Below are 14,180 nucleotides of genomic sequence, written 5' to 3'. Positions count from 1 at the left end.
ATGAAAGAGGTCTAAAGAAGACATGAAAGCTCTGAAGATGCATGGAATATGAATTGAGAAGTAAGAATGAATTCGCCCATACCGCATTGGGTATCAAAGTCCCAGCCTAGAAAAACGCCGTCAAACAGATATAAATACCCAGGCCCTCGATCCATGCATCAAGTCATTATCTTGTAAAGGATCGTTGTTACTTCGCTCAAACTTCCGAACCGTCCAGGCGTAACATCATGAAGCCCAAACCTCACCATTCGTTTTGTGGCTGGTAGAGGCGTGCGAGCTGTGCCATCAAATCATTTCTTGATAGAGTCATTTGTATCTCTCGTCGCTGTTCCATCATCGTTATTCTGTACTGACTTTTCAACTTCATCTTCCTCTCCTGTAATTTCTCCCCAGCCCGAGCTTCTGCGACTCATACGACCGGTTAGAGCCAACGGAATTGTGACACCTCCAACCATGCTAGCGGACGTGCTGTCATTTCGGCTATGTGACTGAATACCGCTGCGGATGCTGGCCCCATCACCGCCGGCAGTTTGCTTCGCAGCGTACAAGCTGGTCCGCTCAGAATTGGCGCCGGCTAATGGAGTTGCTCCGGAGGCAGAGTAGACACTGATGCGCTCGGCGCTAGCGAGTCCAACAATACTCGGTCGACTCAGTACTCCCGGGGCGTTCAGCACAGAAGTATTCGATGCCTCGTTCGTGTTTCCACTCAATACACTCAGCGGCAGGCTCTCACGACTACCGCCGAAAACGGAAGATGGAGCCAATGCGCGTACGGAGGCATTGGTATCCAAGGAATTACGGCGACGACGCTTAGACGAACTTGCCAAGGTAAGAAGAGAGGCATTGTCAGTCAATGCATTGTTTGCGGTTGCAGTGCTGTACGTCATTCCATGGTTCTGGGGAGCCAAGTGTGGGGGAACTGCGCTAGCGGGGGCGGCTGAGGAGGTCGATGGGAACTGATGAGAAAACTGAACCTGCTGGTTCGAGGCGCCCTGTGTTGAGCTGCCATGGTGATGTCCATGATGGCTGTTTTGCGTGTTGTACAACTGGGTCGAGGGTGCCGCAGAGTGCACAGTGGTGAGAGTGGTGGCTAACGATCGGACCGAAGGTGCGGGTGATGAGAAGGTGCTACCCTCTCCTCCTCCATGGGTACTTAGGCCTTCAGTGCCAGTTGCCAATGTACCTGCCTTGGAATACGCGGCGTCGGAGAATGCTGCGTCGCCGGTGGTGGATATGGTCGGCGCGGTGGATTTTGCACCTGTTTGAGGAGCCGGGTTATCGTAGCCCGAATAAAAAGATGGGTCGCTCCTGGAGCGAGACTCTGAGCCATAACGCTCATCGGTGTATGAATCGGTTGATGTCTGAGTCCCTGTGACACGGTCGACGGTTCCAGAGAGTGGATAGGGGTTGTTGGCTTGCTCGCCCTTTTTGCCCTTAGTACCCGCATGGCGCTTGTTGTGCCATCGATTTGTGGTGGAGTCGGAAGAGCTCTTGAGGTTCGCTAGGCGTTTCATCCAACTTGAGAATGGGTGGCGACGTGCATTTCGGTCTGTTATGATGGGTCCCTTAGGGATGTTTCACGGAGGCTTTCATGAACAATCGGTACTTACCGTGCACCCTGGCAGGACCTTCGGCAGTAGCCATTCTGGCTTCGAGAGACAACTTAACAACTCTTATGCGGGATGAAAGACAGACAAAGAAACAAGGCATTGGAGATCGAAGCGCGCCGAGGCAGATGGGGCAGCTGGGGCAGCGGGGCGGGGCGACTGTTTATCCGCGGACGTCATGTGCTCTTGCCTCTTGCCCTCGATATGAAGTAGTTCGAACATCTTAACCCTCTCCATATGATGTTTGATTGATGAACTTTAGACTATCACAGTCTATCAGCGGAGCTGCTCAGCCTGCCACAGCAACAGAAATAATGATGTGTGACAATGATTGAAATGCACAGCTATAACAGAGTTCTCGACATTCTTTTCGAGGAATCTTCTCTTCACGTCGTGTGGCGCAATGCTCCGGTGAGCACCAAACGACAACATCAATGCCTCTTGCCCAGTCAAACATACGAGCCCTTCCTCCTGATGTGATTGCAAAGATCAAATCCTCCACCTCGATTGTGCATCTGACTGGTGTTGTCTTGGAGCTAGTCAAAAACTCTTTGGACGCCAATGCACATACTGTTTTTATCACTGTTGACTTCAAACGTGGTAGCTGTATAGTGGAAGACAACGGATGTGGTATTCCCTCAGTCGAGTTCGAAGCTACAGGAGGGCTCGGCAAAGCTCACCGTATGTCTCCCATTCTCAGGTATAGCCTTGTATGCTTGCTAATGCATGCAACAGATACGTCCAAACTTGAATCGAGTGGCGTATATGGACATCGAGGGTTGTTCTTGGCATCTTTGGCCTCTTTATCTCTACTCACTGTGACTTCTTGTCATATACACCATGAAACCACTAATTCACTCATATTGCATCATTCGACACCTCTGGCTCGGCTGATCCCTGCACCACCACATCAGGTCCTTCGCTTCCCCTGTCATGGCACGTCTGTCACTGTTAACGACCTTTTTGGTAATATGCCAGTTCGCGTTAAGAGTCGTGCTCTCTCTCTTCAGAGGCCAGACGAATTGGAACGAGAGTGGGACAATCTGAAAAGCTCATTGGTCTCACTCCTGTTGGCCAATTCTCAGGTCACAAAACTTGTGCTCCTCGATGCGGATAAAAGCAAGCGGATGTCCGTTCGCCTTGGATCCGCTTGTATACCGGCAGCAGGTATCTCTCATCGGCCAATGGAGTTTGATCTCGACCGCATCAAATCGATTTTCGCACAATATGGGCTGACAACGCCCCAGAATCTGGATTCGTGGCATGAAATGTCGGCATCAGTTTCTGACCTTACAGTTCGAGCAGCAATCTCACTTCAGCCCGGTCCAACTCGGAGAGCCCAGTTTATCTCGCTGGGAAACGAACCCCTGCTATCACGCAATAGCTCGAATATTCTTTACAACGAAGTGAACCGGGTGTTCGCTCTGTCAGATTTCAGCAGTGTCAGGGACATGCCCGATGGAAGCTTGCTTCCAAATCACGCGTCTCCGGTACGCCACGATACGTTAAGCAATGCGAGCACCCGCAGCTGGACCAAGCCTGTCAATAAGTGGCCCATGTTCTACATCCGCATTGATACCAAAACTGTTATTCAGCTGGACGATGATGGATCTGAGCATCTGCTAGAAACAGACAAGTCTTTCCAGCGCATTGTTGATGTACTTGTGGCAATGGTCCGTGAATTCTTGAAGCAACACAATCTGCGTCCCCGTGAGGGGAAACGACGGCCCTTATCGTTGGAACGAACCCAGAGCATCGGTTCCAAGGATTCTCGAGTAGCTGGCAGCTCTCTTGGCTCACTAAAGGAAGGCCACTCCATGTCAAGTACTGAAGAAGCCTTCAGTGGTCATCTGAAAATTCCCTCCTTCTCAAGGTCTCAACCTGGTGATTCCGGTCGAGGTTTTACCAACTGGTCCAGAGTCAAAACTGCCAAGGACCTAAATAGTCATCCTACAACCCACCGAACTTCGCGGCGTTCTCAACCTGCTTCTGATATCATTCAAAGAAGGAGCTCATTGCCTGTCCTTCCCGCACATGCGTCAGACAATCCAGGCCATGGCCGAGAGCTGACTGTTCTCTGTAACTCTCAGAACAAAGGGACAAGCGGTGAGAAGAGCATTAATACGAAAGAGCCGCCTGGGACCTCGTCGTCAGATAAGATGATTACCTGGATCGATCCACACACGAAGATGGCCTATTCGATCAATCCTCGGACGGGTCAGACGATGAACTCTCGTAAGTCATTAGGTACCCAGCAGTCTCCCGCGGATTTCGAGAACATCTCGTCAAGGCCACCGGGACAGTCTCTATGGATCGAAGGTATTTTAGGGGCGTGGGATAATCCTTCATTCAGTCGAACAGAGATGCCAATACCAAACCTGGGAGTAGAGTCTTCAGGTCAACATATTGTGAACATCTCTTCGCACGACTGTTTCAAGGGTATCGGGTCCCTTGATACAGCCCAGGTCGCCAAATATCGAGGCAAGCTTCCACGTGCCGCCCTCGAGACTGCCGAAGTGATAGCCCAGGTGGACAAGAAGTTCATATTGGCAAAAGTCCACACAACTAGCGTCAATTCAAACCAGGGTGGTGAATCCAACGATGTTCTGCTTCTAATTGACCAGCACGCGGCCGACGAGCGATGCCAAATCGAACAATTATTTGGGGATATGTTCGTTTCTCCCGAGTCAGCTGAAAGTCTGCACACAGAGACTCGGGTGTGCACCGTCCACGTGGACTCGTTGACATTTGAGCTTTCACCAACGGAGGGTGGCCTCTTTCAAAAATATATGGATCTTTTCTCGGCCTGGGGTATTGGATACGTGACTGATCACAAGATCGATTCCACTGTCTTGATTTCCGTGCACACCCTTCCTGTGCTTATAGCCGAACGATGTCGACTCGAGCCTCATGTCTTGGTTGACCTGATGCGACGAGAAATCTGGTCTAGTGAGGAGGAAGGCAGGAAGCCATTTCAGCCAAAGAAATCATTCGAGATTGAAAATTTGGACGAGGACCTAGAGCTACCACAAAGTGAGGGATTGGTACATGAAGAAGCCACAACGCGCTCCGCCTCGCGCTCATGGGTCCAGCAGATGAACGGTTGTCCTCAGAGCATTGTGGATCTTCTGAATTCTCGCGCCTGTCGAACTGCCATCATGTTCAACGACCTGTTGACCATTGAAGAGTGTCAAGCGTTGATCTCCAGGCTGGCCCGCTGTGTCTTCCCGTTCCAGTGCGCTCACGGACGCCCTTCCATAGTCCCCATACTCGATTTGCGATCACTTTCACACACTGCAGTTACTTTGCCTCTACATCTCGGTGCCAAGGCACCTTATGATGACGATGCTGACGGCATGAACTTTATGGAGGCATTTCAAAAACGATATGCGGAATAGCCGGTATACACTTTACGCAACAAGGCTCAAGGTCGTGGTCCCGGAAGACTTGTCAAGAATGACAATTTGTACAATAGGCGATATCGAGAACGAATACATGATCAACCTTGGAAGCATATGCCCACTCACTCAAGCTATTTGTCACTGAAATCCTTCCCGGATCTTCATACACAGTAAGTAGCTACCTTCTATACAGACATTCGAATTTGATGTAGCATGCTGGCCTCAGGCTGCCGCACCAGGATCAGGTGTTAAATTCAAGCCAGTCAGAGATCTCGAATAAATACTGGTAAATGCGGGGATGCGGGAACAGCCTTTTGCCGGACAAGGTTCTTTGTTCCGTGTTTTAAGGCTTTCTTTCCATGGATCAAAGGCCAAAGTGGGTCATGATCCCCCGGCCTAAACGGTCAGGCATGAAAGTCCGGGGTTAAGGCATCAACATGTCCCAAAACTATTGGAAATTCAACAAGACCGGTCGGAAGTACAACTACCACTACGACTACAAGGACAGCACATAAATATTTAAATTAAGCGTATTGCATTTGAGGTAGCTATGAAGATAGCTCCATTCCAAGCCGCGAAGCGTACAAGTAACCGTCTAGAGGGGGTATCCTAAGGAAAACGCCCCGAGTCGACAGAAGACAAACCCTTTTCCCAACCGTTTTTCCCTTTTTGCAAAACAGCGAACAAGAAACGAAAGGTGGAAAATATTAGACGGAGTCACGTAAGCGTAAAAGCAAGGCCCTTGGTAAAACTCCATGTGAGTCTCGGACCCCGTTTCATACAAAAGCCGCGCTTCAAATGCCAAGTTTCTCGAAGAATCAGAAACAGAGAGAATGAGAAACCAAATGCACCGCCCAGGAATGAAAGAGACAAAGTCGAAAGTAGATGAAAGCAAATGGAGGAATATTGACACATTGCGAAGAAGATTGGGCGCTGGTAAGCGTAGTAGGACAGTGGCCAGGTGTGAAATGGAAATGCGACACCAGTGGGCCGGGAATGAGAAGGAGTCGTGAGTCGTTATATTGTGAAGAATGTGATGGGTGATACTGAAGGTAGTGGTGGTTGGTTATCAGTGTGTAGGAACAATCTTTGCTTTGGACTGGGTGGTCCATGAGAGGAAGTCGAATTTGTCCTTGGCGTTATCGAGAATCGAATGGTTGGACTCGGATTGAGTCGGTAGTGCATTTGAAGAGCGAGAGGCCTCTCTGGGCTCGAGCACTAGAGAGCGGCGGTAGAGTAGGGTTTGTGCGGTTGTTTCGCCGTTTGAGCGCACGCGGATGAGCTCATTCTGCATCCAGGCCTGCAGCTCAGGGACTTCGGTCAGGCGATAGGGGATCTGGAATCGCTGAAGCTCGCTGATAATGCGCGCCGTCTTCATGTGCTTGTCGAAATTGATCACCTCCATTTCGCTTTCGTTGGTGGAGAGGGTGCGGAGAGATTGGTTGCCATGGTCGACAAAGGTGAGGTCGGTAAGGTAGGTACCGACAAATGGAAGACACGGAGGCACGTGGTTCTGGAGACGTTGACGCAATACGGCGTAGTTGCGGGAGACATCGACGATGGTGCGAAGCTGTTCGAGGCAAGTCTTGGTCTTCTGAGAGACGATGTCCCAGGTCTTCTTCAGTCGGGAGATCATAGACAGGTTCAGAGAGCAAATAATAGCCATTAGAGAGTCGTAGTTGTTCAACTCCAGGCACTTGTTGGCTATCTTGACCCAGTGCTTGATGGTGGCGGCACGCTTCTTGGGCTCCTCGAGGTACAGGATTGAGTCGGCAACAAGGTGAGCAAGATCGGTGGACAGAGTCGACATGGCGCGGACGTTGACAGCCAACGAACCTGTCTTCCTGGCCCATTCGGTGTCCAACAGTTCTTCGGGGAGGATGGAGCAGAAGATGCGGGACTCCTTGATGGTCAACTGCCGGGCAAGCTCAAGCGGGTCAAAGTCAAGAATGGTAATCGAAGCTTCGCCATTCTTCCATTGCTTCAGCAAGTTGTGTTCCTTCTTTCCAAGGATGGGAGTGGGTAGAGGGGTGCTAGGGTCGATGTATTGGGCAATGGAAGTATTGGTCTTGCCCATGGAAGATACCAAGCGAGGCACAACGGGCCCACCGACGGCTGAAACTTTCTCAGCCAGCTCTAGTAGACGCTTACCAGCGGTGGGAAGTTCCTCTGAAAGTCTCGACTTGGCGAACTCGACTATGAAATTAAGGGCAGTGTTGTCACGGTCGTGGCGCCAGTGGGACTCGAGCCAACCTTTGTAAATGTTGTACACACGTAGACGGACGGGTCCCGCGGCGTGGGGCGTATCACCAATGTACTCGAAGCGTTCAGCGAGGGCTTCAGCAAACTCAAGAGGGGTGGCGAAAAGACGGAAGGTGAGATAGAAGGTCGAGACGAACATGGCATCCGGCGTGGATTGGTGGGCAGTCAGCTTCTCAATCAGGGCACGAAGACTTCCACCCATTACTGAACCTTCCTTGTAGATGAGTTCGTGTGCATAGGTCTTCTCCAACAGATTGGCTTCGGTCTCCTCATTCTCCTCGGCGAGTGTCGAGTAGCTGAGACTTTCCTTCAGAGAGGGGATCTTGAAGCTTCCCTGGAAACTACCCCCAATGTCAGGGGAGGTAGCCCGGGTCGAGGTCTGAGAGACACCACTCATTTCGGAATCACGGGTGTGGCTGTTGTATGTGAAGCTACTACCATTGCTGGTAACTCCACGTCCAAATGACTCGCTTACGTCAGATTTTGGATGGCTTTCATGATAGCCACTGTCGGTGGAAGAAAATGATGCAATGTTTTCGGGATGTGTGGGGAGAATGGCGGAATTAGGAAGTGAAGAAAGAGCGGAGAGATTGGCAGGGGAGTTCGAGAGATGAGACTGGAAGGAGGAAGGAGTCGTGGCGTCGGTAAGAGCAGGTGTGGGGGGAGAGTAAGTAGTGTTGGGAATTTGAAGGGGAGGTGGGGGGAGGCGAAGTGAGAGATCTTGTTGTTCTGGTTGGTTTGTTTCCTCTGTTTGTTGTTGTGATTGTTCCCCTCCTCTCTGATCGTCAGACTCAGAGTCAAGCTCAATATCACCACTTTGCTCAAGCACCAGGCGAGCCTTCGCCAAACAGTTGCCCGCTGCTCTTACACAGTCTGTGGCGGCATCAACAAGACGCTTTCCGTCATCTGGCATAAACACCATATCATCATCTGGTAGGTGTGCGGGGTGGAACGCATCGCGTGCAGCGTGAACAAGCTCGGATAGCTTCTCACACATTGTCTCTCGTGCCTGCTCGAGGAACGCGCTGCGCTGGGTATCGTGCTCAATGACTGCCTCGACAACATTGAGCAAGCTCCGGCAGGATTGAACAGCCTGCTGGGTGGTGGCAACCAGCTCCGTTGAGGAGCGGGACTGCATGTGAAGGCCAAGAAACGAGCCGAGCACGCTCAGGAACGCGTCATATGTTGTGCCGAGGCGCTCAGACGCCAGATTTTGACCGCAGATAGCAGCAGAAGGACCAGAGACGGACATTCGGTGTGAAATTGAAGCTCGTTTCATGGATGCAGAGACTGGTCTGGGTTGCTCCAACGATTCGGTGCGCATTGACGCCCGACTCATACCCATTCGGCTGTGGTTCATTTGTCGGGATTCCATTCGTGATTCCAGCATTCGCGACTCGGATCGTTCACCAGTCTCGGCCAGGTTGAAACTCTCGGATGCAGGGGTTGGGGGCATGTCGTAGCCTTGGCCTTGGCCTGGTCCTTCCATCTCAGCGATGGTCCTACTCAACCCTACTTCCTCGTTCCATACATCGAGGAATCGAACTCCACGGGTAACAATCTTGAACGCCTTGAGAAGCATCTCATCCAAGATGGCTTCCACTTCATCTTCTGAGGGAATCCCATTGGCGACTTCCTGGAACTTCTTCGCTGTCTTCACCAGCGAAGACAGATCAGATAGCAAAGCCTTCCGGATTCTTCGAAGCCCTTCGAACCTCCTGACCAGGGTCGACTCTCGGGTAAGACACTCTGATTTTTCCTGTCCAATCATGAGCATTGTACCGATTGGTTCGGTTTTAAATGGGACTCACCAGCAGAAAGCGAACGCCAGCAATAGGGCCTCTCATCAAGTCCTGGTTTCCGAAGTCCTTTAGTGATGACCCGCATCCTCCTCGAATGATATCCCAGAAATCAGTCAAGGCCTTCAACAAAGGACGCATAGCCAATTGGTCGTATGCCTCGCAATAATTGGTGGGTAACCAGCCTCGGTCCCCAGAATCTAATAAAGTACCATCGGCCCAGCCATTGGTGTGAACAGAGTGGACCAAAATGATATCTCCCTGGTCTAAGGGAAGTGTTACGGTCGACGGAGAGACATTGCCGGCCGGGTGAAAAGGATAGAACGCGCGCAAATAGTTGTGAAAGACAGGTCTCGGGGCCTCCAATTGCTCCATGTTGGTGCCCTGTGTTCCGTGTGGTGTTAACGGAGGGGTCATCTCTGATGAACCCCAGGCGTTATAAAATCGAGGGTGTGAGTGCGTTGAGTCGTCGATTGACCTGTGTAAATTCGAATTGGATTTCGAGATCTTTAACGGGGGGATGTGTGGCTTCATTGATACCAGCTCTTGTCGAGTCGTTGAATGAGTGTCGTTTTCTTCCTTTTCCTTCTCTAAGCCACTGAGGTCACTGACCGAAGGCGATTATTCGATAGATGCAATGGACATCGTTCAATCCAACAGAAAGAAAGGTATCACAAACGAGTGGCGGATAATCAAGGATGGAGGGAGGGATCGGATCGCCAGTGGCTGGGGAGTATTGATCCTACACAATCCAGGTCAATTGGTGGTCAAGGGCTGAATGACAGTATAGAGTATGAGAAACGAGTGTTTGAGGAATGCGTGGATTCCAAGGAGTGGGAGGGGAGGCTTTGGAATGCCAGGAGGGGGAGGATTAAGGAACTTTGAACCGCACATACACCACAGACAGGATATTAACAAGTAACCAAAACTATAAACAGAACCAAACACACTTCCTTTTCAAGGAGCGGATTCATTCAAGGTCCGATGACGAGTCGCAATGCCAATCCAATGACAATTAAGAAGGGTAATAGTAAATGCAATGCCTATTGGAAAGGGAGATTTGAGGCAGAGCAAGATCGCAGCAAGGACGTTTCAATTGTCAAGCAATCAACAGTGACCAAATAGGGTTTCCCAGGGTTTCCTAGGTTTCCCTATTAGGATGATCAAGTCACGCAAGGGCGGTAACCTTTAGGAAGGGATAGAAAGGATAAGATGATAAGTATAGCAGAAGTATCGCGTAGTATATCTCACATTTACCACCAGCATTTGGAAGGAGAATAAAGAGAGCTTAAGCAAAAGGGGAGAAAAAGAGGGACTTAAGTGGAATAAATTGGAGTTCAAAGCCTTTGAATCTTCCTTGGGACTCGATCGGGACGATCCACGCTCCACCCATGGGACGCTGGTAATGGGTCCGTATTGATATACAGTAAAATCCCTTTAAATGTGACGGGTATCTTGGGTATTTTTGTTTCTCCTATTTTTGATTTTTCCATTTTGGTTTTTTATTTTGATTTTTTACTTTCACGTTTTCTTTTCTTGGATCTTATGCGAAGTCTGCAACAACATGTACTTGACGATATTACTTCTTCTAATATTCCTTATACTACTTAGTATATGGTCAGAATAAGAGATAACTATTATACCACAATGTGATGAACAGAAAAATAACTAATGAACATTCACAGGGGAAGGAACAGGGGCAACTCCTTGAGTTTCGCCTCTACGATAACGTTAGATACCATAGCAACCTACCTCTAGTACCAACACCAAAGGTACTCGAAACACCATTGAGCAGGCTAAAAGCTACCTCTCTCCAAGGTACCCAGAAAGGTCTACCACCTTGCATCTGCCGCACGCACTCCGTTCCAGACCTTCCACCAAAACCTCCCAAACGCAATAAATCGTTCGATTCAATTCGTTTAGAATTGAAAACCACGACCCCCTAAGACCAATCATATTGTCAATGGCAAATAAATCTTGTGGGGTTAATCAGCCCATGTCTTAATGCATTGACCGTATGTGCTAGAGCCTGCAGCAGGGGGGCGTTAGCGGACTCGATCAATCGTTAAAAGTGAGGGACAAAAAAAAGAGGACCTTTTGTTCGCCTGTCAGTATCTCTCCGGGATGAGATCGTCAGCGCAGAGACCGGCCCCATAGTGACAGCAGCCAAAAGTCTTCTCCTTCATTTACTCCGTACGTTATGTGCCGTTGTCTAATAGAGCTCTGCCTTGTGATGCAGGCACATCCCTCGGTACCTTAAGTCGACTATCTCCAAAATCCCTGCTTCAACACCCCCTTGTCAACATCCCAGTCTCCATTCACAACCAGACCAATCTGTACCAGATTTCAACCCCTCCATCTTTTCGTTTCTTTTCCCCTCCCGCGTGGGGCGATACCGAAGGGAACAGATTCGGATTGGCAAACAGGATCCACAAACGAGCTGTCACGAAAATTCGGACAAACACCGGCGCATACGTTGAGGGCTGCGGCAGACTTGATCCTGGGCAGATTCCAGTGAAGCGACCGGAATAATATGACGCAGACCCGCTCCTGTCTAAGATCTGATGGAATAATAATAGATGCGAGGAGAAAATGGGGAATGCCTTGCCGCATGGGGTATTCGATATGTTTCGGTTGAGTGCTCATTGAAGCAGGGGAATTTCAATTCCAGAGGGACATACGTAGACATACGTACAGGACAGAGAGGCTCGGTAGATCTTCGCTAGGTATGAACACATTGAATACTCCACGCGGATACAGAATCCAACCGATCAACACGTTCTCGTTGACAGTCACATCGGGGCAAACATACCTACCCATCCGTACAAGATACTCCACATAAGAATCGCAATGATAACACGATAACGCGATTCCACTCACCGATCTAGGCTGGGAGTAATGGGGGACCCATCTACGGAGTAGGGCTTAGCGATATGACAATGACTCAATGAGCTCCATTATTCCAATTTCCCCATCACAGTCGCCTCGCACGTCCTCCCGCAGCTCGACCAACGGATTCGCAGAGCTGCGTCCACTCCGTGATTCTGCAGTCGCCAGTCTACATTGCAATAAGGAAAGCGCATGGTCTATTTTCCTTACGCATGCATCGTCCACCCATCACATGTTCTACAATCCTTCCCTCCTTCAGGGAGGAAAATTGCTAGTTCCTGGGGACTAATGTAGGTCAGCCAGATTATCTAGCTACTAGTAAAGATACAACGTGCGATCCATCGGCCGGCGCTGTCAGGGCTATTTCACCGATTATACAGAAAAAAAGCAAAACAGCACAAAAAAAACCCTCCGACGCCCCGCGCCTCGTGGGGGCCTCCAATCGAGGGCTGTCATGTTCTTAGGGCAATGCAAGCCCCCTCCATATCATCACATCCGGGCGGGTGAGCCCTAATGCAAAATGCGATCTGCAGGCCAATTCTTGAATGGGAGGAATGTCCGTGTCGGAGTCACGTTCGATCCATGGGAGATGCTGGGCCTAGTTCTCATCACTCTCTGATTGAGAGGGTCGATTTTCTTACGGTCGCAGATAACTGTAGCCTACAGTCGCCATTCGAAGTGGCGAGTCCGTTTGATGGGCATGTCTTGGACTGCCCGTCTAGCCAGATCCAAATTCTCAACAAGGTCGTATCATTCCCAAATACCAACCTACGGGCAAATCAAAACTGCCCACACCGTATATGTAAACAAAAGCCCGTCGCACAATACAACTCGAAGGATGCACTGACGGCCTAGCCCGCGCGGTCTCCGAGAAAACTGTTTGCTTGTTTTAAAACACCTCGATATTGCCTACAGCCACACAAAGCCCACTACCTTAGTTTCCCTAGCTAGACTCGCCCTCCATTCCTCTGGTCTAATTTTGTTTTCACACTAAGCTGCATAGCACATAAGTATATCACGCCCCTGGCGACTCGTGCCCAAGCTGTGGGGCATGCACGGCCATTCTCCCAAATGACTTTGTGCTTCCGTCCTCCTGACAAGGACGATGTATGGCCATTGTGATGCAGGACCTGTCTCGTTGACAAGGGATCGTCGGACCAGGCGTGGTCTCGTCACATTAGTTCTGATCGATTAAGTCTCCGTGCGAAGTAAGCTGCTCGGGGAGCAAGGTTGAGAAGCCCGACCGGCGTCCTGGCGGACGTTTTTGGTAGGAGCTTTGTGAGGTTGTGGGGTTGGGCCAGTCGGGATCAGGGTTGGCTTATCACCGGCAGAGGTGTCTCAATTTTCGGTAGCGAGAGAGTTGATGCGTCGGGTGAATCTTCCACCTGGAGATATGTACTCTGTTCCATGGTTCCGACTTAATCTAGTCTCGAATATTCCTAGCGCATTGATTATCAACGGCTTATTCCCGTCGCGGGGTAGAATGAAGGGCGGAGTCTTGAGTTTTTGAGTTCTTCATGTGGCGCGTTTTGCTCAGTCTTGTCACTCTTGTGGATGCCTCGACTGTCAATGCGAAACAGGGGAAGCGAGCTGGTGGTACTCCATATGAGTCGATGTCTTGAGCTTCGGGTCGAGATGAAGACTAACATTGGTATCCGCGAGTCAATGGAACGTGCCAAATAGCGTGGTCTGTGCCATGCGGCCGGATCAACAAGCGCGGTCTACGTCGTACGGAATGGCCTTCCAATGGATGTAGTCTTCAGATGCCATTTTTCGGGTCCTGGTAACATGGATATATTCACGGGTGCATGGAAATGATCAGCTACCTCGAAATTAGTGTATTGGATCATGGTTGCTGATTGAAAGCTAGGTCGGAAGGCACATTGTTCCAAAGATACCAGGAATATGTAACCTACTGCATTTTACAACAATATATCCTCGGACCCAGGGAGAGACAACGACCTCTGCTAACTCCGCCATTGCTGGCTCGTGAGGATATTCGGCCACTGTAAACCTACCTCACTATCAAGCGAAGCCTCCATATATAGGTATGTTGTGTAGCCTCGTGGAAAAATTGTCGAGATGCAGTGAGTGGCTGAGGTTGAAATAAGACTGCAGATCTAGGTGCATATGCCATGGACCCAGCATGTCAGGTACCTGCATCCGGCTGCAAGATCGCGCTCCAACATTTGGAATCGTACCCTGTAGTCATGATCTGAATA

The 14,180-nt window shown here is 50.0% G+C and overlaps 3 protein-coding genes across 3 annotated transcripts; 1 reads left to right on the top strand and 2 right to left on the bottom strand.

The window, feature by feature from the left end:
* Positions 1–290: 290 nt before the first annotated feature.
* Positions 291–1,644, bottom strand: N7515_002815 (uncharacterized protein; the record flags this gene model as incomplete). Its single annotated transcript, XM_056663559.1, has 2 exons — positions 291–1,549; positions 1,611–1,644. The coding sequence occupies 2 exons, from the start codon at positions 1,642–1,644 to the stop codon at positions 291–293; spliced, it is 1,293 nt and encodes a 430-aa protein (XP_056525672.1).
* Positions 1,645–2,041: 397 nt separating this feature from the next.
* N7515_002814 (putative DNA mismatch repair protein (Mlh3)) lies at positions 2,042–5,005 on the top strand (the record flags this gene model as incomplete). Its single annotated transcript, XM_056663558.1, has 2 exons — positions 2,042–2,288; positions 2,343–5,005. 2 exons carry the CDS (start codon positions 2,042–2,044, stop codon positions 5,003–5,005), a joined length of 2,910 nt encoding a protein of 969 aa, XP_056525671.1.
* A 1,072-nt stretch (positions 5,006–6,077) lies between these two features.
* N7515_002813 (guanine nucleotide exchange factor) lies at positions 6,078–9,603 on the bottom strand (the record flags this gene model as incomplete). The annotated part of the gene is made up of 2 exons (XM_056663557.1): positions 6,078–9,029; positions 9,082–9,603. 2 exons carry the CDS (start codon positions 9,601–9,603, stop codon positions 6,078–6,080), a joined length of 3,474 nt encoding a protein of 1,157 aa, XP_056525670.1.
* Positions 9,604–14,180: the final 4,577 nt, after the last annotated feature.

Source organism: Penicillium bovifimosum (genome assembly GCF_028826915.1).
Source record: "Penicillium bovifimosum strain IBT 22155 chromosome Unknown utg000002l_segment0_segment0, whole genome shotgun sequence".
NCBI classification, from domain to species: Eukaryota; Fungi; Ascomycota; class Eurotiomycetes; order Eurotiales; family Aspergillaceae; genus Penicillium; species Penicillium bovifimosum.
Note: the sequence above shows the minus strand (reverse complement) of the source record. Positions and strands in the feature narration are given on the sequence as shown.